Raw genomic sequence first — 25,684 nt, 5'->3', positions numbered from 1 at the left:
AGTCCCTCGTTACGATGTATTGTTAAAACGGAAGGTTATCTAACCAAAGCAATCAGCCATTTGGGCCTGGCTGGATCAAGATTTCCCACTTAGATGTGCACCTAGCTTAATTAGTCATGCATACACAGACTTGTCAATTAATTTCTCTTACACTGCAAACTTTTGCCATTTTATTGCTGCTGAATTTGCTACATATACATTGAGAGAGATTTCACTTCATAAAATTGTTTAAAAACTGCCAAAGCTGAGCACTGGAGAGCCACTTACAGTGCAAAATTCAATGTTTTCAAATGACAACTTAGACCTCTGTGAGCAACTGTCATGTCAAGCATATCTGATGAATTTGAACCATAAGATCATAAGACATAGGAGCAGAAGTTAGGCCATTCAGCCTATCGAGTCTGCTCCGCCATTCGATCATGGCTGATAAGTTTCTCATCCCCATTCTCCTGCCTTCTCCCCGTAACCCTTGATCCCCTTGACAATCAAGAACCTATCTATCTCAGTTTTAAATGCACTTCGTGACCTGGCCTCCACTGCGTCTGTGGCAGAGAATTCCACAGATTTACCACTCTCTGGTTGAAAAAGTTTCTCTTTATCCCCATTCTGAAAGGTCTTCCTTTTACTTTAAGGCTGTGCCCTCGGATACCTAGTGTTACGAAACAGTTGTTGGAACTCCTCTGTTAACTAAACCTAACACCCAGAAAAGCTTGCCTTGCCTCGTAATCTGTTATAATGTGAGTAACAGAGAACTCCAAAATTCCAATATTTAAAGAAAAAATATCAATTTTTTTTAACACTAATAGTGAACATTAAACAAAAAACTATTCACAAATCCAACACCCCCCCCTTCTCTTACAATCTGACCCCAATTGTATAAAAATATGCTGTTCCAATAAGACACTTAAAATTACGTTAACTTAATCTCAAAACTAGACTGCCTTTGTCTTCTCCACGGTCTTCAGTTTTCCTGCTGATGTCCCTGCATCATCTTCTTCCTTTTCACTACAAATAGGCTTTACATGAAAAATATCTTTGATAGAGAGGGGTTATTTTTCTGATTTCTCGAAGTGCACCATGTTAGATGGGCATTTAGATCTCCAGCAGTTTATATCGCTTTGGCAATTGCTCTCTGACCAATTTTCAAAATGCCTGCATTCTTATACTCCCCCAACATTGGCTCAATGTTGGCAAAACAATAAATTCAAATTCGATTAGGTTTTAGTATCCTGGATATAATCTAAACTGACTGGTTAAATTTGAATTGTTATCAAAACAGCAACCAAAACTCATGTATCCATTTCACAGCCAAATGTTATATGTTTTCAATTTTCCGTACACTCTGGGACTGCCAACCAGTCATATACAAGGGCTTGTAATCTCTCGGTTCAGAAAAGCATTCTCTCCCTCTTAAAGGTACAGTACACAACTCCAATTTCATAACACTAGTCTCTCCTACCAATGGAAACATCTTCCCAACATCCACTCTGTCCAGGCCATTCAGTATTCTATAAGTTTCAATTAGATCCTTCTAAACTCCATCAAGTCAGACCCGGAGTCCTCAAACGTTCCTCATATGTTATGCTTTTCATTCCGTTCTAGTGAACCTCCTCTGAAAACACTCCAGGGTCAGTCCATTCTTCCTGGGATATGGGGCCCAAACCTGCACTTAATACTCAAAGTGTGATCTGACCAGAGCCCGATAGAGCTTCAGAAGTACATCCCTGTTTTTATATTCAAGTGCTCTCAAAATAAATGGCATCATTGCATTTGTCTTCCTAATTACTGATTCAACCTGCAAGTTTACTATAAGAGAATCCTGGACTAGAACTCATAAGTCTCTTTGCTCTTCAGACTTCTGAATTTTCTCTCCATTTAGAAAACAATCCATGCCTCTATTCTTCCTACCAAAGTGCATGATCTCACACTTTCCCATGTTGTACTCCATTTACCACTTCTTTGCCCACTCTCCTAACCTGTCCAAATCCTTCTGCAGCCTCCCTGCCTCCACAACGCAACCTATTCCTCTACCTATCTTTGCATTGTCTGCAAACTTAGTCAGAATGCCTTCAGTTCCTTCATCGAGATCATTAATGTACAAAGTGAAAAGTTGTGGTCCCAACACTGAGCCTTATGGAACACCACTTGTCACCAGTTGCTATCCTGAGAAAGACCCTTGTATCCCTACTCTCTGCTTCCTGCCAGACAGTCAAGTTTCTATGCTAGCACCTTGCCTCTCACACCATGGACCCTTACCTTACTCAGTAGCCTCTTGTGAGGTACCTTGACAAAGGCCTTCTTGAAATCAAGGTAGATAACATCCCGTGGATCTCCTTGGTCTCACTTGCTCGTTACTTCCTCAAAAGCTTCGAGGAGATTTGTCTGGTATGGTCTCCCTCGATGAAACCATGCTGACTTTGCCCTATTTCACCAGACACTTCCAAGTATTCACAATCTCATCCTTCACAATGGAACAGGATCGTACCCAGGACTGAGGTTAGGCTAATTGGTCTGTATTTTCCATCTTTTGCCTCATTCCCTTTTTAAACAGGGGTATCACATTAACAACTTTCCAGTCCTTTGGAGTGACTAGCTACATCATTGCAACTGTACAAAGTTAAAAATCACACAATACCAGGTTATAGTCCAATGATTTATTTGGAAGTACAAGCTTTCGGAGCACTGCACCTTCGTCAAGTAGCTACCTGATGAAGGTGCAGTGCTCCAAAAGCTTGTAATTCCAAATAAATTTGTTGGATTATAACCTGATATTGTGTGATTTTTAACTTTGTCCACCCCAGTCCAACACCAGCACCTCCACATTGTTGCAACTGTGGACATATATGTATAACCAGTGAAGTTGCTCCTTTACTGGAGGCAACTGATGAGAAAGATAGATGTCACCAACCGCACAGAATACAGAAACTTCATCTGTCCCAGAGGTTCACTGTTCTCCAACAAGGGCAATGGATAAGCACTCCAAGAATGACCAGATTCCACACAAACAGCCAATGGGCACACATAAGATCAGAATATCTATATTGTGTGTGCAATGCCTGTGCAGATACTAATGAAAGTGGGATAAACTAGGACTAACAAACATTTTTCTTTGGGAATGATAATTAGCTGTTCCCCATATGTAGAATAACTTACAACTACAAATGATTGCAATTTTTAACGAAAAGGTCGTTGTTTGAAGAAATTCACTTGTGCACTGTACACTTGTGCCATTTCATAGTCATGTGACCTCTGTTGTACAAAAACCGAAATAACTGCAAATGCTGTAATCAGAAATAAGAACAGAAGTTGCTAGGAAAAACTCAGCAGGTCTGGCAGCAACTGTGCAGAGAAATCAAAGTTAACGTTTCTATGACCATTTGCATGTTCTGAGGAAAGGTTACCGGACCCGAAACGTTAACTTTGGATTTCTCATCACAGATGCTGCCAGACCTGCTGAGCTTTTCCAACAAGTTCTATTTTTCGTTTTTGACCTCTGCTACAGGTTGCTTTCACTTTCGAAGTAGGAGCCATTAAAATATATTACGTGAAACACCTTTCAGGTTTTTGGGCACACCTTAATGAGAAACTTATTAAATATGTAAAAACGTGTCACGTGACCTTTCCAAATACACTCACGTTACCATTTCCTTCAATACATTTGTAGGCGACATCTTATAAATCCATGTTGAGTAACTTTTTCACTTGGTCTACACAGGTAATCATAAAGTTTGCTTCAAACATTCTGTTTGATTTTGGCAGCCAGCCACGGTTCTAATTCCCGAATGTTTTCCTTTAGTGCATCTGTTTTCCAGATTTGTCTGAATCTTGATTCCAAGAGTCTCTCTCTCCGCTTGTGACTCATAGTCTACGCTACCCAGTGGCACTTTCTTCAGGGGAAAAAAAAATGCGCTTCCAAAACGGTGCTGAGAGAGTGGGTTTTTTAAAAAATTGACATTTTAAGAACATTTTCCAGGTAGTTGTATGTTGAGAGCGATTGCACGGCAAATTGTATCATTAGGCGCAATTTTAATATCTGTAGAACTGACAGCGGTATAATGTCTAGATGCCGCCATCCGCACGTTATCTTGAAGCTGACGTTGCTCGGAAAGCAAACTGGTAATGTTTGCATTGTTAATGATTTGGTGAGGGGTCGGGTTTTCACAATGATAGAATATTGTAGCACTAAAGACGCTCATGTTGGACTTTGCCGGAACTACATAACGCCAGTTAGACTCGCGCCTCGTCGTCAGAATTCAACAGGCAGCGCGCGACCAACGGTCGTGCAAGAAAAACACGCATTACGGTGAGGGGGTGGGGGGAGCCCTGTAACGGAGCTGCGCGTGCGTGGCCTTAACAGGGTGAGTGCGCGAAGTAGGGGGCCCCGTAACGTTGCGGCCCATAAAAAGCAGGCGGGGGAGGGCCAGAATAGAGTGGGAATTGGGAGAAAGGGGTCCCATTACAGAACGGGGCTGGGTGGCTTCAATAACAGGGGAGGTGTCGGGGGCATTACAGAGTGGGAGGAAGGTGGGCCATAATGTGGGGGGGTAATAGTGGGCCCATAACAGAGAGCGTGTGAGTACCATTACAGAGTGAGGTTGGGGTACGGGCAGAGAATGTCCATAACATCACAAGAGAGAGGGATAGCCCACGACAGGAAGTGTGGGGCAAGAGGATGGCCCATAACAGAGCATAGGGGAGGAGAGACCATAACAGAACAGTGGGGATAATAACCGGAGGGGGAAGAAATGAACAGGCCCATTATAGAGTAGGAGAGGGAGCAGGCCCATTGCAGAGTGGGGATAGATGTGGTGGAATGAGACCAATGACAGAGCAAGGGATAGGGGAAAAGGCTTATTACAGAGATGGGGTGGACTGAGTGTGGAAGCAAAAGAGAACTTCTGTAAAGCAGTGGATGAGTGGGGAAACAATCTGTTACAGGTCAGGAGAATATTGTATTTCTCCCAGTATATATCCAAATGGTATTTGTTCTTGAGTGAATCTTTAACCAATTCAGAATACTATTCAAGCTTCAAAACTTTTTTTGTGTGATGGTCTAGCATGACCAACTGTGAAAGTGTAGTAATCTTAGAGTAGGATTGCTGAATCAAAATTTGTCAAGCTATTCTGCTCAATTTCTGAAGCAATATATTTGAAATGTTTCAAAGCCTGATTAAAGATGCTATGATTGGCAGATATTTTAATCATCCTGTTAAGCAGTTCTATTACATATCCCTGAAGCATCTCTTAAATCATCAGGTGCATGATGAAAATGTCTAAAAGTTTTCAATTTTAGTACTGATCAAACATTGTCGATTCTGTTTTTAGTTGAATGCAGTCTACTTGCAATGAAGCAGATTCTACTTAGAGTGATAGAGATGTACAGCATGAAAACAGACCCTTCGGTCCAACCTGTCCATGTCGACCAGATATCCCAACATAATCTAGTCCCACCTGCCAGCACCTGGCCCATATCCCTCCAAACCCTTCCAAACCCATACCCAACCAAATGCCTCTTAAATGTTGCAATTGTACCAGCCTCCATACATTCTCTGGCAGCTCATTCCACACACGTACCACCCTCTGTGTGGAAAAAGTTGCCCCTTAGGTTTCTTTTATATCTTTCCCCTCTCACCCTAAACCTATGTCCTCTAGTTCTGGACTCCCTGACCCCAGGGAAAAGACTTTGTCTATTTATCCTATCCATGCCCCTCATAATTTTGTACCCCTCTATAAGGTCACCCCTCAGCCTCCGACACTCCAGGGAAAACAGCCGCAGCCTGTTCAGCCTCTCCCTGTAGCTCAAATCCTCCAACCCTGGCAACATCCTTGTAAATATTTTCTGAACCCTTTCAAGTTTCACAACATTTTCCCGAAAGGAAGGAGACCAGAATTGCACGCAATATTCCAACAGTGGCCTAACCAATGTCCTGTATAGCCGCAACATGACCTCCCAACTCCTGTACTCAATACTCTGACCAATAAAGGAAAGCATACCAAACACCTTCTTTACTATCCTATCTACCTGCGACTATGAACCTGTCTTCACTGTCCACTACACCTCCAATCTTGGTGTCATCTGCAAACTTACTAACTGTATCTCTTAGGCTTGCATCCAAATCATTTACGTAAATGACAAAAAGTAGAGGGTCCAGCACCGATCCTTGTGGCACTCCACTGGTCACAGCCCTCCAGTCTGAAAAACAACCCTCCACCACCACCCTCAGTCTTTGAGCTAGTTCTGTATCCAAATGGCTAGTTCTCCTTGTATTCCATGAGATCTAAACTTGCTAATCAGTCTCCCATGGGGAACCTTGAAGCATTATTCAGGCCACGGAAGCGTTTTTTTTTATTTCAAAAGCTTCCTTTGTGCATTTTTTACCTTTCGGGCAGATTCAAAAATACTTCTGAAATTTATCAACCTGTAAAATGCAACTTGTGTCAATTTTTTTTATATTCGTTATGGTCACTGATAAAGCTAGTGTTTGATTCTCATCCCTAAGTGAACCTTGAACTGAGTGGATTGTTAGACCATTTCAGACGGCAATTAAAAGTCCATACAGGACTGTGGAACTAAAGAGATATGTAGGCCAGTCTGGTTAAGGATGCTAAATTTCTGAAAAAATCGTGTGAGTCAGCTAGGTCTTTAATCTGGTAGCTGATAGTTGTTGCCATTAAGGAGCCAAATGGTCTATTCCTGCTTTTTAACTGATGCCAGCTTCATGTGTCAGATTTATTAACTGAATATTTGATTTGATTAATTGTCGCTTGTACCAAATTACAGTGAAAAGTATTGTTTTGCATGCTATCCCTACAAATCATACCTCACATAAGTACATCAGGGTGATAGAGTGCAGAATATAATGTTACAGCTGCGGAGCAAGATCAACTCTTAACATATGAGAGGCCTGTCCATAAGTAAGATAGCAGGGAAGAAGTTGTACATGAATCTGTTGGCATGTGTTTTCCAACTTTTGTATCTTTTGCCTCTTGGAGGAGGGTGGATTTGAACCCTTGCTGTCCAACCATTTACGTGGACCTCTGGATTACTAATCCAGTAACATCGCAACAATAGCACCAATGTTGTACATTTCCTCAAGGACATGGTAAAGTAACTTAACACATTTTCAGAATTTGTAGACCCCTGTACTCAGTGTGGGAATGTCTACTATAATGTGTGTAGTTCTTCAAAGTTTCAAGTAACTAGCCTTGTTTTTTTTATTCACTCATGGGGCGTGGGCATCACTTGCTGATGTGCATTTATTGCCTGGCCTCAGTTGCCCTTGAGAAGGTGGTGGTGAGCTGCTTTCTTGGATCTCTGCAAACCATGTTTTGTACGTCTCTTTTGGAGACAATTTTAAGATTCTGCCCTAGCAACAGGGAAGGAATGACAATATACTCCCAAGTCAAGACAGTGAGGGGAGCTTGCAAGTGGCTGTGTTCCCATATATCTGCTATCCTTGTTCTTCGAGATGGAAGTGGTCATGGGTTTGGAGAGTGCTGTTGAAAGATCTTCGGTGAATCTTTGCAGTGCATCTTGTAGATATACATACTGCTGCTACTGAATGTTGGTCGTGGAGGGAGCAGATACTCGTGGATGTGGTTCCAATCAAGCAGACTATTTTTTTCCTGGATGGCGACAAGCCTTCTGTGTGTTGTTGTGCTGCACATTTCCAGGCAAGTGGGGAGTAGTCCATCATACTTATAACTCATGCCTTGTAGATAATGGACAGGCTTTGGGGAGATGAGTTACTCATCACAGTATGCCTAGCTTCTCATTTGGTTTTGCAGCCACTATGTTTATGTGGTGAGTTCAGTTGAATTTCTGGTCAATGATAACCCCAAGAATGTTGATACGGAAGGATTCAGTGATGGTAACCCCATTAAATGTCAAGGGATGATTGTTAGTATTATGTATTAGTTATGTGGTGTTACCCATTTGAGAGTGGGTCAGCTGACCCAGCCAGAGCTAGGACAGGCTGTCTCTGAGCGACTGTAGAACTGAGAGGGTGTACAATAAAGTATTTCCTGTTCCAGTTTACCTTCCATCTGCTTGGCTTTCTATTTAAGGTTCTCGTGAACCACATTTGTAACAACTGGCAATAAAAATGGGATCCAACCCACAGGTTGCATGCAAACAGTTTTTGTTGGGAGGAAGGATGTTAAGTATTTTGAAAACTCTGCAGGGTTTTGGAGTTAACATCAAGGGAAAAGGTCATGAGGGGACTTGGACTGAAGTTGACATCAGGGAAAAGGGTACTCCCAGACAACATGATCAAGAGGAGACTCAGACAGCAGCTTAGGGCTGAAGAGGGAAGTACTGAACCAATAGCTTACTGAAGTCATCCATAAAGCGGTCGCAAGAGGACTTGGGCTACAGGCAATGCCAGAGAAGAACGTTGACACAGATGGTGATGGAGCAACCGATGTAGAGCAGTTCACCAAGGAGACTTGGGCTGCAACTGGCTACTGCTAGACTTGAATGGGGCAAAAAGTTTTGCTATTGGGAAAACAAACTGGTAGCCAATTTGGAGCGATAGACCATTTGGTAAAGAGACAAACTTGGGTGCTGAACACTAAACATTTTAATGCATTTTCAATGGTGAATAAGGTGGCTGAAGACATAATTTTACTCGTTTCCTTGAGTACTGTTGGGAGTAAGAAATTTGCGAGTCTGAGGAGTCTGGTGCAACCAGAAAAACCAGCAGAGAAGTCACACCAAGAACTAGGTGAAGTGTTAGTGAGCTACTTTGCACTAAAGTCACTGATCACAGAATGTTTCTGTTTTTTTATTTAAAAAAAAGTATAGCACAAAGGAGAATTCATAGCCTAATTTGTGGCCACCTTGAGGAGGTTAGCAGAAGACTGCAAATTTGGAGGATTCCTCTAAGATGCTTCGTTGAACCATTTGATTTTTGGCTCCCAAGAAGCCATCCAATGGAGCCTACTGTCAAGGACAGATCTGGATTTCAAATTGCTACCCTAATGGAGTTGGCCGCCAGCAAAGCAATACAGTTCAATCTGGATGTCCAATGCGTAGAGTGGCAAAACCTCAACAGAGTGCGGTACTAACTGTAGAATGCTGCAGATGTGGCAAGAGTGGCAACAAGCAGTCAACGTGTTGGACCTGAGAAGCCCAGTGCCCCAAGTGTCAGCAAGTAGGCGGTCTCGCCCAAAATCACAACTCAAGCAAGAGAAGGGGTGTCTAAAGGAGACAATTCCGAGAACATAGTATAAGATACATGTCACCAGCCAGGGAGTAGCCTCCAAATCAGTTGGATCTGCGGGAGAAGCCGAAAGGCCAGGGTCAACAGAATTTTGGTTTAACATCCTGTTAGTTTGGGGTGAAGTTAATCATTTCTGGGTTCTTGCCAAATTAGAGGGTAAAACCGTAAAGATGGGAGTGGTTACGGGTGCAGCAGCAACTCTGATTTCTGAATCAGTGTATGGGGAAAAGTTATAGGCATTGCCGTCAAAGTCTGCCAAGATTACGGACATATACAGCCCTTCAGTGGCTCCACTTGTTTTATGTACTGGTAACAGAACAGATAAGGGACCAGTCTACCAAACTGCCTCCATAATGTTACAAAGTTGAAAGAACGTGTGGCCAGTTTAAGAAAGTCATGGAGAGCTTAGGCATACAGCACTTTAAATCAAATGCACACCATCCTGAATCCCAGGGAACCTTGGAAAAGTGGCATCAGACCATGAAGACCATGTTAAGACCATACATCAGGATTATCCGAATGATTGGGATAAAGGGATCCCATTCATCTTGTTTGCCATTAGACATGCCCCAAACAAATGTACTCACTTTACTCCCTTTGAGTTAATATTTGGTAATGAAGTGAGAGCGCCTTTGAAATTAATTAAAGATAAATTGATAGGACCGAAGTTGGAGATCTCACACTTGGTTTATGTATCTGAGGGTGAGGGAGAGATTAAACTGGGTAGGTGAATTAGCTAAACAGCACCTGACGAGTTCACCGCACAGAATGGAGCAGGTGGCAGACAAAAACTTTAAAATTCGGATGTTTTCCTGTGGGGCTGAGTTATTAGTATTGTTACCAATGGTAGGAGATCCCTTCAAAGCCAGGTTCAGTGATTCCTATCAAATTGAGAAAAAGTTGAGTCAGGTAAACTTTCTGGTAAAGATGTCGGATAGAAAAAAAACTGTATCAGGTATGTCATGTGAATATGTTGAAATGTTACTATAAAAGAGACAGAACTGGAGAAACAGGTGTTAGTTACTGCCTCTCAGAGTGAAGAATCAAATCCAGATGGGTGTGGATTTTGATTGCCTCAAAATTCATTTAAACAGCAAAGAAGTCCTTGAGAAATGAGATAGGATAGTGACCTATCTGTCTTGGGACCAAAGAACCAAATTGAAAGGTTTGTTGCAGCAGTATGAGGACATTTGCAGGAATAGAATGGGGAGGACCAGTACTATTGTGCTTGAGGTGGAATTAGGGAATACTGTTCTGATAAAACATCACCCCTACAAGCTTAATCCTCTCAAATCTGCACAGGTCCAGAAGGAAGTGAATGCTATGCTCAACAAAGACGTCGAACTGAGTCAGAGTGAGTGTAGTTCACCAATCATGTTAGTTCCCAAACCTGACAGGGCTTAATGATTTTCTTTGGAAGGTCAATGCCATAACTAAATCAGACTCCTATCCGACATCAAGGTTGGAAGACTGGATAAAGTTGGACAAGCCACATACATCGCAAAGTTGGCTTTATTGCATGGTTATGTCAGAGAATTGGCCTTACTGCATGGTTATTAGAGAAAGCAAAATACGTTTCTGCATTTGTAATCCCAAATAGGCTGTATCAATTCAAAGTGATGATGTGCTATGGAATGAAGAGTGCATCAGCCACATTCGAAAGACTCATGAACAGAGTAGTGGCTGGATTAGCAATTTGTGCAGTTAATCTGGATGATGTAGTGAACTTTAGCGAGTCATGAAAAGATCTCAACAGCACAGTTGACAGAGCTCTTTTGACGATTATGAGAAGGAAAACCGGTAATAAAGAAAACAGACTTCGCGAAGGCATAAGTGATGTTCTTGGGGCATAACATTAAATGTGGAAGACAAAGGCCATCAAGGAATTTCGACAACCATCCTCGAAGAAAGTGGTGCTTCAATTTTTGGGACTGAGCAGATTCTACCAGAAATTTGTTCCAAACGCTGACAGATTTACGAAAGAAAAACACCCAGTTTCGTGGATAGAACAATGCCGGGAGGCACTTGAACATTTAAAAGATGTGTTAATCACCGCACCAATTTTTGCAATCAATGCTAGCGGTTATAGGAATTGGAGCTGTACTGATACAGGAAGGTGATGATGGAATTGAACAGCCAATTGGCTACTTTTCAAAAGAAAATACTCTACCATCAACAAAGAATTATTGAGTTTGGTACTAGCCTTCCAACATTTTATGTGACAAATAATGTGTTGGAGAGGGTTGTACACGAATCGTAATCCTCTTACATTTTTGGAAAGATTTTAAGATAAAAATATTTTGTTGGAGTCTTTTATGTTACAGATGTTTAATTTAATTTATAAATTGTACATGTTGTGGGTTGTAAAAATGTGATGGCAGATGGGTTTAAAGGAAAAAGTGGAGATAAGTTTTGACTGATTCCAACATTACACATGTGTGCAGAATTAATATGAAAGGTATAACTTGGATTAGTGACATACATATTTCATGGTATTAATAATTAGAGAAAAAAAAGCCATCTTTTCATTATGATGGTTCATTTTTTCCTTAAGTGGGAAGGTGTTACAAAGTCGAAAGCATCTACAGTCATTTTAAGATAGAATATGCTTTTCTGAATTTTAAAGTACAGCCGCAGCTGCCAGCCAAAGGCAGGCTGTTCCAAATCTAACAATTGGCTTTTAAATGGATGCCTGAGTTTTGTTGTTGTCTTGACAACAATTCGAATTTAGCCAATTAATTTAAATTATGCCCAGAATACCAGAAAGCCAATGGAATTTGAATTTTATTGTTTTTACACCTGGAAACCTAGAAAATTATGAAGTTTAATGCATCATGCAGGGTATTTTGAAAATTAGAGGAAGAGCAACTGCAGTAAAGCTGGAGAGCTAACTGCCCATTGAACATCTTGCTCTCAAAGAAATTAGAAAGCCCTCTTTTTCAAAGGTAGTTTTCATGTAAAGCCTACTCGCAGTTTAAAATAAACAAATGATAACCCAGGGAGATCAACAGCTGGAAGATTGAAGACAGCAGAGAAGATAGAGACTGTGTGGTCTTGAGATTAAGTTAATGTAATGACATTGGAACAACATATTTTTATAGAGTTGGTGTCAGATAATAAGTAGTTAAGAAAAGGGAGGCTTGGATTTGTGAATAACTGTTGTTCAATGTTCTCTATCAGAGTTAAGAAAATAAATTATTTTTCTTTTGAACAGTGGAATTTAGAAATTTTCTGTCACTCATATTTTAACAGATCACAAGGTTTTAGATTAGATTACTTACAGTGTGGAAACAGGCCCTTCAGCCCAACAAGTCCACACCGACCCGCCGAAGCGCAACCCACCCATACCCCTACATTTACCCCTTACCTAACACTACGGACAATTTAGCATGGCCAATTCACCTGACCCGCACATCTTTGGACTGTGGGAGGAAACCGGAGCACCCGGAGGAAACTCACGCAGACACGGGGAGAACGTGCAAACTCCACACAGTCAGTCGCCTGAGTCGGGAATTGAACCCGGGTCTCAGGCGCTGTGAGGCAGCAGTGCTAACCATTGTGCCACTGTGCCACCCACCAGGTAAGGCAAGCTTTTCTGGGTGTTTGGTTTTAACTAACACAGGGGTTCAACCTCCATGTTGTAACAATATGTAGTGAATGCCGACTAACCTGTGTTATTTGGATGCACCTAGTTACAAAAGTTAAAGTTAAATTGGGGCGTGGTTAATAGACTGGTGGACTCATAAAAACTCTTACAAACTTGTTTTTAAGAATGTATAACGGAAACCCAGGGGGATATGAAAGGACTCGAAATTAAATATCAGTTGAAGTGGGAGGCTCCTTTCAAGGAGTATAAAGCATGTTCAGTACTGTTCATTGGCCTAAAGTGGAGGCAGAATTGGAATTGCTGGTGAACCTGGGAGCATCAGAAACTGTAATCACTCCAATTGTTTCTGTTTTAAAAACAACGCAGTGAGGATTTATGGTGACATTAAGGTCACAGTCAACCTAGCCCAGCCCTGTGTGTGGATTAATACCCACTTCCACATATTGAGGATCTGTTCAGTAGACTGGCTGAGGGGAGAAGAATTATCAAAAATGGATCTGTCGCAGGCCTACTTGTAGGTGGGGGTTAAAGAATCCTAGCTGCCACTGATGTAAGTGACACACCTGGGACTGTTCTGCTACAAGCAACTGCGTTTTTGTGTCACATCAGCTATTACAGAGACGATGGACCAAATTTTGAGTGATTGCCAGGTGTCTAGTATTATCTGGATAATATTCTAGTTACTGAATCCTCTGAAGAGGGGCATTTGAAAAGCCTAGAAAAAAAAACTTTAAAAAGGGTTGTAAAAACACAGTCTGCAAGTAAAAAGGGAGAAGTCCAAGTATTTTAAAGACTCCATAGAGTACCTGGGCCATGTAATTAACGGTGAGAGACTACAAAAGGCTCCCAAGAAGGTGGAGGTAATTGCGAAGGCCCCTCGACTAGAGAACGTGTCTCAGCTGCGATAGTTTTTGAGAGTTGTGTATTACTATGGCAAGTTCTTGTCTGATCTGGCAACAGTGCAAAATCACCTGCATGACTCGCTGGGAAAAGGCTGACTGTGGAAATGGGCCCAGGAACGTGAGGAGGCCTACCGGGAGGTGAAGCAAGCCCTAAACAAGGTTGGAAGTGTTGACTTATTTCAACCCAAAGTTGCATCACCTCACTTTATGGGGTTGGCGCTGTACTGTCATACATCTTGCTGAATGGAGATGAACAGCCTATTACATTTGCGTTTGCATCGTGGTCACTAACAATGACAGTAGAAATGCGTGCCCAAGTGGAAAGGGAGGATTGGGCATTGTATTCTGTGTTAAGAAGTTCAACTATTTCCTTTTGCGGCAGGCATTTTGTGCTGCCAACAGACCACATCTGGGAAAAATGGGTCCCAATGGTGGTGGTGGCTCAAACAGAACTGTTGCCATATACGGTACAGGCTAAGGATGAATTGGTCTGGAGAGACAAGGACCAGCCAGCTGCTGGACCTCACCAGTAGGAGGATGTTACTCTGAATACTGTACCAGTCCAGATGGGACCACTGGCGTCAACTAAGTAATATATCTCTTAGCCAGGATTGGCTATACCCAAGTAGGAGACAACAGCAGCGTCACAAGGCAACAACAACCAATCAGCAAGGGGTATGCCTGCAGAACAGCAGAAGCTTATGGAAGTCTGGGAGACTACATTAGAAAAGGTTCCTGAGGTGAGGGATCAGGTGATCCAGCACAGGAGCCAGGAGAGGTAGTCAAATATCAACTATGTAGGTGAGATGACACACAGGAAAGTATTCCTGTTTACCCTCTCTCTACCTTCTGTTCTATTTGTTTCTAGTGAACCACAATCATAATTATATTAGATTATTTCTTATTGGAGATGGTCATTGCATGGCATTTGTGTGGTGCAAATATTACTTGCCACTTGTCAGCCCAAGCCTGGATATTGTCCAGATCTTGTTACATTTGAACATGAACTGCTTCAGTATCTGAGGAGTCATGAATGGTGCTAAGCATTGAGCAATCATTGGTGAACATCCCTGTTTCTGATCTTATGATAGAGGGGAAGTCATTGATGAAGTAAGTGAAGACGTTTGACACTACCCTGAAGAACTCTTGCAGAGATGTCCTGGAGCTTAGATGATGTCTCCAACAACTGCAACCATTTTCTCGTATGCCAAATAAGATTCCAACCAGCAGAAAGCTCACGCTGTGATACATAATGATAGCAGTTTTTCCAGGGCTGCTTGATGTCACAAATGTGGTCTTGATGTAAAGGGCTGTTATTCTCACTTCCCCCTCTAGAATTCAGCTCTTTTGTCCATATTTGAACCAAGGCTGTAAAGAGGTCAGCAGCTAAGTGGCCCTGGTAAAACCCAAACTGGGCATCACTGAGCAGGTTATTACTGAGCAGGTGCTGCTTAGCACTGTTGATGACTCCTTCCATCACTTCACTGATGATTGACAATAGACTAATGGGGTGGTATTTGGCCAGTTTGGATTTGCCCTGCTTTTTGTGAACAGGACATACCTGGACAATTTTCCACATTGTCAGGTAGATTGAAGTGTTGTAACTGTGTTGGAAGAGCTTGACTGGGAGAGCAACAAGTTCTGGAGCGCAATCTTTAATACTATTGTTGAACTTTTGTGCGGGCTCATATCTTTTGCAGTATCCAGTGCCTCCAAACATTTCTTGATATTATGTGGAGTGAATCAAATTGAATCTTTTTCATTCAAAGCCATCTATGCAATAAAGATGATTGTCTCCTATTCAATATTTTAAAATAAACACAATTCCTGACCACTATCTAATTCCTTCTGCTGTCAAATTCTTTACTGGCAGCCACTAAGACGTTCACGTGGTCTTCTGGTTCTACTCCTATCAAGGCTGTTTTTTAAATTTCATCTTGTATAATCTATTTGAGGAGCAGCCTCTATTTGCACTTTGATTTTGTTTGGCACTACAAATGCAAGATCTCTCTTTCACAATTGGAGACCCTGACTGAATTGTTATCTTGAACATTGGCAGTAACTTCCCCACAAATCCCATAATAGTCATGCTTCTCAATTCACAGGATCCATCTGGAACATATTTCACCTGTGAATCCCTCTGAACTTAATGCACTCCTTTGTTTCATGTCTAACGCCAACCTTGTCGCCAAACCTGCTGACAATGCTAGTGCTGTTGTCATCTGGTATGTTGACCTCCACCTTGCAGAAGCTGAACATCAAGTCTCAGCTACTTCCTTCTATCTCCTGGATCAAGACACCACCTCCCAACATTGAGCTGTTGTTTCCAGCACTGTCCCTGGCCTCATGGCCTTTGGAAGACTTCCTTTCACAGCTTCCCACTTCATAGATACTCAAACAACTGACTTCTATCTTCTTCACAAAATCCACAACAGTACTGCCCTGACAGACTAATCATTTCAGGCTGTACCTCACACACAACTTATTTCTTCATAGAGGGGTCTATTTCCCCCTCCCATTGTCCAGTCTCTTTCCACTTGCATTCATGATTGTTCTGTCACTTTACTTCAGTTCCATAATTTCCAATTTCCTGGCTCCAGCCACCTCCTCTTCATCATGGACATTACAGCCGCTGGACACATCCTTTCCCTTCAAGATGGTCTGAAAGCTGTTATCCCTTGCAAGGAGGCGAGAACAGTTCCCAAACACTACCACCACCCTTCTTTATCTGGCTTATGTTATTCTCACCTTGAACAGTTTCTTCTTTACCTTGTCTCACTTTTTCCAAGTCAAAGTACAGCTATGAGTACCTAAATGAGTTCCAGTTATGCCTGTCTCTTTGTGAAGTTGGTGGAACATTCCTTGTTCCAGTCCCTTTCCACATTTTTCTCCAATCTGTTCATGACATCATTGATTCTTCTCCCTTTTGTTGTTCAGAATAGTAAATTTAATCAATATTCCTTCCAGTTTCCATCTTACTCTCACCTTCACCTGGTCCATATCTGACTCTTGCATTCCCTTACTTGACCTCTTTGATTCCATTTCTGGGGAAAGACTGATAATTGATATCTGTTGCAAACCCATCAACTCCCATTGTTATGTTAATTATAATTCATTGTACATTGCTTTCTTAAAGACTCAATTCCATTCTTCAAGTTTCTTCATGTGATGATCTTGTGATGATCCCACCTTTCATGGGGCTGCTTCCAATCTGTCCTCTTTTCTCATCAACTGAGGATTCCGACACCTTCATGACTGTCAAAACCTTCAGCTGTAACTGTTACATTTTCCACAGGTCTCCTCACCCTTAATCTCCCTTCCAGAAAATCAAGTGTTCCTTTTATGCTCACTTATTGTTTGCATGGGTTTGTTCTCAAAGCTAACCTATTTTCTGCGAATAGCACCTGCCACTGAAACCTGTTCTTCATCTTTTATCTTTCCTCCTCCATTAGCATTAGCATTCCCTTTGCTTTTTGCTATCAACACCCTTGCCATCTGTTCCACCAGCCTCTGTGTTCACAGGATCATCCTTTGTCAATTCTCCACCTCCAACTGGCTGCTACATCAAACATATTTTCCCCTCTTCTCCATTATCAGCATTACACAGATAGTGTTCCTTTCATGACACCTTGGTCCATTTGTCCATCACTCCTCAACAGGCTAGTCATGCAGATTAGGTCACGTGCAATCCAGGGAGAGCAAACTAATTGGATTCAAAATTGGGTCAGTAGTAGGAAACAGAGGATAATGGTAGAGGATTGTTTTTTCGGACTGGAGTCATGTGACTAGTGTGTGTCACAAGGATAGGTGCTGAGAACTTTGTTATTTGTTATTTACGTAAATGATGTGAATGTACATGACACGATTAGTAAGTTTGCAGATGTTCAAAAGGGCCACAACACACTGCAGTACACCAGAATTGCAAAAAGAGGAAGAAGCACACCTATACAATGTATTCGCCAAAAACGGATACCCCCGCAATTTCATCAACCGGGGAAGACAACAGAATGAGGACGTGCCGCAACCCAAAGGACTAGCCACACTACCATACATCAAAACATTCTGAACTGACAGCCAGACTACTATGACCACAAACCAACAGCCACTCTCCGACAACAACTCACCAGGTCAAAGGACCCGATACCTAGCATGAGCAAAACCAATGTAGTGTACAAAATCCCATGCAAGGACTGCGCAAAGCACTACATAGGACAAACAGGAAGACAGTTAACGATCTGCATCCATGAACACCAACTAGCCACAAAACGACATGACCAGCTAGCCTTAGTAGCCACACACTCGGATGACAAGCAACATGAGTTCGACTGGGACAATGCTACTATTATAGGACAAGCCAAACAGAACAGCCAGGGAATTCCTAGAGCCATGACACTCATCCACAGATTCAATGAATGAGCACATCGACCTGAACCCAATATACCGACTACTGCAGCGGACAGCTGGAACTGACAACCGGAAGCGGCAGTTACAAATCACTATAAATACCGGAGTAAGCATCACAGAAGCACTGAGGATGTCACCAAGACAGGGGACGAAATGTCTGTAACACAAATTCCCAGCTCGGCGAACAGAACCACAACAAGTTTGCAGATGATACAAAATAAAGAGGTACTGTTGTTTGTGAGGAAGGTTATCAAAAATTACAGAGGGATCTTGATCACATGGGGAACTGGGCTGAGGATTGACAAATACAATTTAGTACCGAGAAGTGTAAGGTGTTGCACTTTGGAGAGTCAAACCAAGGTAGGACTTATACATTAAATGGTAAGGTCCTGAAGAGTGTTGTGGAACAGGAACCTAGGAGTACAAGTACATAGTTCTTTGAAAGCAGTGTCACAGATAGTGTGGTGAAGGCGGCATATAGCATGCGGGCCTTCATCAATTGAGGCATTGGGTATAAGAGTTGGGGCATTATGTTACAGTTCTGCACGCCATTTGGAGGGAGGCCGCATTTGGAGTATTGGAGTATTGTACAGTTTTGGTCATTCTATTATAAGAAAGACATAATTAAACTGGAAAAGAAGTGAGTTTGCGGGAGAGGTTGGACAGAATAGGACTTTATTTTTTGGAACGTAGGATAATGAGGGGTGACCTTATTGAGGTCTATAAAATCATGAGGGGCATAGATTCGATGAATGCATATGGTCTTTTTCTCAGGGATGTGGAATAGAAAACTAAAGTGCATAGGTTATGGTGAGAGGGGAAAGATTTATGAAGGACCAGAGGGGCAACTTCACACGTGGAGTAGTGCTTATATGGAATGGGCTACCAGAAAAAAGTGTTTAAGGCAGGTACAATAACAAAATTTAAAAATACATTTGAATAGGTACATGGATGGGAAGGGTTTAGAGGGATATGGACCAAATGTGGGCAATTGGAACTAGTGAGTGAGCGCCATGGTTGGCATGGACCAGTTTGAGCTGAAGGGTCTGTTTCCATGATGTACCACTCTATGACACTAACATTTCTGTAATAAGTCTGCTGCAGTATTCTAATGGAGGCCCATGTATGTTGGAGGAACAGCACCTCATTTCTCCCTTAGGCACTTTACAACCTTCAGCACTCAACACTGAGTTGAGAAACTTCAGAACATGAACACTTTACTCTATTTTAATTATATCTTTTACCACCACTTCCTCTTCCCAAACCCACACATGTATGCGTGTGTACACACACAATTGATTTGTTTGCCTGAGTTTGTTCTCAGAGCTGACCCATTTTCTACTAACACTTGCCATTGAAACCTGTTCTTCATCTTTATCTTTCCTCCTCCATTAGCATTAACACTCCCTTTGTTTTTTGTTGTCAGCACCCTTGCCACTTGTTCCACCTGCATCCTCTCGCCCTTTGTCAACAGGATAAAACATATTTCCAACTCCTTTCAGTTCTGCAGGAAGGTCGTATTCTATGTGAATTGTCAATTCTTTCCCCCTGTGCAAATATTGCCAGACCTGCTGTTTTTAAGATTCCATCACTTGCTGTTTTTAAGATTCATGCCATCCTGACTGAGAGCTACATTGTTCTTTTATTTTTTGACTCAAAATCCTGAAACTCCCTCCCTATCACTTTCCACTGTGCTCCTGCACTTCTGTACTCAAGTACCGTGACATTTTAGGATATTCTAAGTCTAACAGTACTGTGGGCAGACCCAAGGTTGTATGGATTTCAGCAGTTCAAGAAAATGGTTCACTATTACCGGTACAATGCCAATGCGCTCACACTCCCAATAATGATTTTTTTTAAATTCCAAGGAGCAGTTGTTAACTTAACTTCCGTCCCAAGATTGTAGGAAATGGCTGAAGAATGAAGGTAGAGGGACAAGTCAAATTATTTGTGTCTAATGTAGTTAAAGAATCAGGGAACATTGAGAATGGAAACAGAGGGATACAACTGTAGCTGAATGGTTTTTTTTCAATCATGCTACATTGACTTTCAGGTATACTGCTAACTAGATAAGAGAACTTTTAATGAGATCCACCTCAGAGAGTTTACAAATAATTCACAGATTTATCGTCTGTTTAAAACTTATGGATAGCCTATGTAATTTTTCACATTTAAAAAAATTGTGTGCAAATGAAGTGCCATCTGAGGTGAGCTGAGCTGCTTCTCCAAAATAAGTATCCTTGTTTTAATATATCCATTGTGCTTTCCAACCACTTTTCTTTTCAGTGTTGCTTGTTCTCGTTATGAAATTGTAGACAATATGTTATCAGTCATTCTGCTTGACCATCCAGATTATTTCAAATTGCATTTAGTTGACTTTACACATTGTTCAAATCAGTTTCTTCTGTATTGCACTATTTCTCAATACCTGCAACTCTGAAATGTCAAAGATTTTGTTTTGTAAGTAATTTTGTTATTAACAGACTTTATTTTGATATAGTATGTTGAAATACACAGCATTTACTTATGGTCAGCAGTGCAAAATTCTATGTTCTCCATATGTTATTTCTATTTATCTATTTGTTTAATTCATTTTCTGAACTATTCTGAAGACATTAGTGTTTTTAAGTCAACATGTGGACGTTTAATAGATTTTGATTGTTTTTTAAGAAGCAATAAATGCTGTTCTTAAGTCTGATTATTTGAAATTTATGAATTGCTGAGATTTGACAACAACGTTTGGTCTGTTACTCAGCAATTTTCAGTGCAAACTTATCCGCATTTGGCGCCATGTAACTCTGTTCATAGTGTATGTGTAACCTAGTTTAAATTGCTGCATGGTTCATGGAAGCCGATTCAAATAACAGTTTCTGAACAGCTCTCTGTTTTATCTTCAGAATGGCAGCCAATCAAAGAACATTTACAGATGTACAGAGAACTGTTCTCTCTGCTCATAAGGAGTCCACGACTGAAGATAAGATGTCCTTTTATGACAGTTGGTCTGAACTCTATGAACAGGTGACGTAACAGTGACAAGTGTGACTTACCAAGAAAGGGAATCTTAAAAGTATGGACAAGGGCAAGAGTTGGCCATGCAGTTCCTTGAGCCCCCTTTTCAAGTCAGTAAGATCGAGGGTAATCTTTTACCTCCATTTCCAATTTCCATACTATCCATTATCCATTGATTCTCTTATACTCAAAGGGAATCCAAGATTGAGAATTCCAAAGATTCACAACCTTTTGAGTAAAGAAATTACTCCTCATCTCATTCCTAAATGATCAACTTTACCTTTTGGGACTTTTATCCTAAGCTTTCAATTCTCCGGTCAGGAAAAGCACCTTCCTAGTATCTGCCCTAAAAAGCCCATTAAAATTTGTATATGTTTAATAAGATTGTCTCTTATTGTTCTATGTTCCAGATTATATAGATATAATTTACTCAGCCTTTCATAGTACTATCCTGTGTCCCAAAAGTCAGTTGTAAAAGTTTTTTGCACTCCTACTAAGGCAAGAGTATTCTTTCTTTGGTAATGAGACTAAAACCAAACATGGTACTCCAGGTGCGGTCTCATCCTGTGTTGAGAAAGAACAGTTATGTGTACTTTTGTGTTGTATAAAAAGCAGAGCAGATTAGACAAAGTAAATCTGAGAAACTACCTTGCTTCACTGTTATAAAGGACAATTGTTTGGATTCGTAGAATAGAATCAGCAGGAATCATTTGTTAGGAAGGATAGACTCTGCTAATTTTAAAAATGCCATAGTGATGATTTGATGAAATCTGAAAGGCCAAGGATGACTGCTTCAGTCTGAATCTGTTCAGTGTTGTAATTACAACTTTTTTTTTCCATTTCTTTCTGCTGCAGGATATGATAATTCTGGATTATCGTGCTCCTGTCATGGTCGCAGAAAGTCTAGCAGCAGTAATTCATGAAGATCGCGATAAGGCATTGGTCTTGGATGTTGCCTGCGGAACTGGGCTTGTTGCTAAACAGGTTGTTAATTGTAAGCAGTACTATAGCTCTCAACATATTTAGAGTTTTATAAAATGTTCCTTCTGGTTGCTTCTGATTTTCAGTTCAAAGCAAATCTGTCATAACTAATTGCTTATATGGCTTATTTTGTCTAGTTGCAAAGATTTGGTTTTCGTAACTTTCATGGCATGGATGGTAGTCAAGAAATGTTGGAATTAGCACGGTCCAAATCAATATACCAAACACTTCAGAAATGTGTGCTGGATTCTGAGTTGCTACCAGCATCTTCAGGTAACTGAAAATCTAAAGCCACATATACTTATCTGCAACAGGCAATATTTTGTTCTTCGACCATGTCCCTCAGAACAAACCTAGTATATAATTTTCTAATTCCATCATTGCCTAGATTTTGCAGTACTAAAGGAACATGATCTTATGGTGAAGCTGACTCAAAGGATGAAGTGAACTGTTCCTGTTCCAATTTCTATTGTTCTTGCTACAAAGAATGAAGTATAGTAGAATGATTTGATTGTTTTCAGTAATCATACATTTCAAAAAAATCTTCAATTTGATTTCTGGTCAATTCAAGGAAAAAGTTGGAGGGTTTCACTTGACTTTAGCATTAACCTATGTAATTGAAAAATCAATGGTCTAATCATTTTATGCCCATTTTAATATCAAGTGGAGCTAAATTTTGCTCTATATGTTGCCTCTGTGATCGAATAGCCCATATAAGCTTCCTATCTAAGCTGAAACATAAAGGTTATTCAAAACCAAAATTTGAATCTATCTCCCTTTGAACTGACTACATCCATGCTCAAATTCAACTCTGACTTTGTAATCAAGACTGACAGTAAGGGTGGTTCTGTTGGTGTCTGGTGTACTGACCTTTCGTTGTGGAGAGTGAGCGCCAGTTCTCAGACACCTCCTCTTATCTCCATGGACCTGATTTCCACCATCGATCATCAGGCTATTATGTCCAGGTCCATTACTAATTTCATCTTAACTAGGGATCTCCTCTCCTTATCCTCCAAGCACACAGATCCTTATCCTCCAAGCACACAGATCCTTATTCCCAGACAGCCCACATCTACCTTCTACCTTCTTCACAAAATCCACAAACAAGACTGCCTGAACAGACCCATTGTTTCTGCCAGTTTCTGTTGCATGGAACTTTCTTCCTCTTGACTCCATTTTTTCTTCACTTGTCCAGTCCCTTCTCACTTACATCCTGGAGTGGGTCTTCAATCCAGTGCTTTTGGCTCAGAAATATGGACTCTTCCCATTACACTACAAAACCTCGTCCATTCGTAAACAGATGTGGAAAAACTAATGTATATAAATAGTACTACATCACATAGCTTTCCCCTCCTTTTTCTGTATCAGCTATCTATCACTCCTGCTTTAATTTGTATTGCAAAACTAGACAAGGAAGAAAATTTTTTGCTTAATAGTACAAGGTCAGATTTTGCAGGTGTTAATCTGAATTTATGTTAAATTGATGTTTTAAATTCTTTTTCAGACAGTTATGATGTTGTTGTGATTGTTGGGGCATTAAGTGGAGGGCAGGTGCCATTTGCTATCCTTCCTGAACTCCATCGTGTTACCAAACCAGGTAAGAAAGTTTCAGGTCTTTTATGAAACCTGAATGGTTCTGTAGAAGATAAATGTAAATGGGTTGCAATGGATTGTACCTGTAGAAATCCTGGAACAGCAATGAAGCAAACTTCTGAGGCTGCCCGACTCTTTGCATCCAAGGGGAATGAATAACTTGATATACTTTAGCATCAGTCACTTCTCACAAATTTCTGCAGTGGTCTCCAGTGGCTCCCTACAATAATCAGCTTGCATAGAAAATTGAAGGCCACTGCTACATTCAAGGCAACTGGAGAAGCCAGCGGCTGGCAGATGCAGAATGCAATGGCCCTGGGACATATTGAGGAGATTTTGACCTTGCCTGTCTGTCAGTTGTAGATAGCTGCATTGAAGCATGTAACTGCAGTTTTGGGCCACCTATCACCTCTCTATTTTACATGATTTTCCTCAATGTAATGACTCTGCAATCTGGACTACAGCCACTAACTGTTGCTGCAGCAACTATTGTCTCTGGTTCCTCATTAACTGCAAGGTGATCAGAGGAATAAAAGGTTGATCTGTGCCATCGTATTATCAGTTTCAGGAGATCTACAAAGACTATTTAAATTCCTAAAGCTATAATTGGATGCCAATAGTCCTGTTTTTCTTTGGCTTTTGACTTGAGTCTTCACCACTGTGCCTGAGGTAAATCTTTTCAGCTAGCTGTCTTTCCCACCTAGTCTCCTCCCCAACCAGCATGGAACGTAGAAAGCAGTATCCTATGTGGCTTCAGCACAACAACTTGTGATCAAACACACAGTTGCACGGAGGTGGAGTACATTGTCTGGGATAGTTAAAGCAAACTGATGCACCTTCCTATTCAAAATGATCGACTTTGTTTTAGAGAGGTTGGAGCAGAACCCTTCAAATCTTGTTTTGGGCAGCCAGCTTAATTGCAGTGATTTGTGAGCTGCTGATGCATGTCAATAAGTTTCTGAACAGCTGCTGGCAATCCCGCTTTTGTGATTGAAGGACATAATTACTAAAGCTCAGCTTAACAGGAAGATTTTGACTGTCTCCCAATTGAGTTCACATTGCAAGCATTGCTTCTCTCCTGCAGGTGTGAAAAGTCTTGCCCTTAAAATTTGTTTTCTGTTCTTCAGGGGGCTTTGTGTGCATGACTACCCGAAGCAATACCTCAAATCAACTCTACAAAAAACAGCTCCAGGCTGTCATAGAGCAAATGGAACAAAATGGATTGTGGGAAAGAATTACAGTGCAAGAAATAGAACATTGGGAAAAAGCAATAGCTGAATGTGAAGCTGAACAAGGTTCTACATACATCTCTGGGACTATCTATTTGTACCGAAAATCAAGGAATTAGGATTAAATTTCTACCTGAGAATAATTAAACCAAATCTTCATTGAGGCTCTGTCGCTTCAGCATGGAATTTAATTCATTCTGACCAGTCAGATGTTTGTATAAAATACAGGATTGTTGGTAACAACAATTGTTTTATAATAAAATTTAAATTTCATTGCAGCTATAGGCTGATTGACAGCCATCATTCTAGTATAAACAGTGTTTTACAATTGGAATGAGCAAATTAAATTATCTGTGAGAAATTATGTACTCCAAAATCACTGATAGCACCTTAGTTGGAGCAGTGTCAATAAAATCAGAAAATACTAGAAATATTCAGGTATTTCAGCATCTTAAGAGATATTCTAATTGCTATCTCTGTGGCAGACATGTAGAGTTTAAAAACTGGTAATAATAGTAGGTTTCCTTTATCTGCCTTGAAATATATCATGAAGTGTCAATTTATCTTTTTAAAGAAGTATCCCTTTGCCTCACAATGCCCAACTCAGTTGGAACAGGTCAGTACTGATCTAAAAGTCACAAGCATCAATAACTACCAAGAAAGCCAACTGAAATTTTGGGTGACCAACGCAAAGTTATTTATTAAGATAGCTTTCAACCTCTCAAAAGCTGCTGG

At 40.9% G+C, this 25,684-nt stretch overlaps 1 protein-coding gene across 8 annotated transcripts in view; it reads left to right on the top strand.

The window, feature by feature from the left end:
* The window catches only part of mettl27 (methyltransferase like 27), a 43,798-nt gene extending 18,631 nt beyond the window's left edge, over positions 1 to 25,167 (top strand). Inside the window, exons 1-7 of one of the 8 annotated variants that reach the window (XM_060848185.1) lie at positions 3,679 to 3,715; positions 12,477 to 12,804; positions 21,035 to 21,155; positions 22,002 to 22,130; positions 22,265 to 22,400; positions 23,632 to 23,724; positions 24,848 to 25,167. In XM_060848185.1, the coding sequence (XP_060704168.1) occupies positions 21,036 to 21,155; positions 22,002 to 22,130; positions 22,265 to 22,400; positions 23,632 to 23,724; positions 24,848 to 25,068 (699 nt within the window). In that variant the 5' untranslated portion in view covers positions 3,679 to 3,715; positions 12,477 to 12,804; position 21,035 and the 3' untranslated portion in view covers positions 25,069 to 25,167. Of the gene's footprint in view, positions 1 to 3,642; positions 3,716 to 3,908; positions 3,974 to 4,222; positions 4,359 to 12,476; positions 12,805 to 21,034; positions 21,156 to 22,001; positions 22,141 to 22,264; positions 22,401 to 23,631; positions 23,725 to 24,847 lie in introns of those variants that run through there. The other 7 variants (XM_060848184.1, XM_060848189.1, XM_060848188.1 and 4 more) reach the window with 7 other exon arrangements.
* The last annotated feature ends 517 nt before the right edge of the window (positions 25,168 to 25,684 follow it).

The sequence above is a fragment of the Hemiscyllium ocellatum genome, chromosome 31 (genome assembly GCF_020745735.1).
Source record: "Hemiscyllium ocellatum isolate sHemOce1 chromosome 31, sHemOce1.pat.X.cur, whole genome shotgun sequence".
In the NCBI taxonomy this organism is placed as follows: Eukaryota; Metazoa; Chordata; class Chondrichthyes; order Orectolobiformes; family Hemiscylliidae; genus Hemiscyllium; species Hemiscyllium ocellatum.
This window is presented reverse-complemented; position numbering and strand designations above follow the sequence as displayed.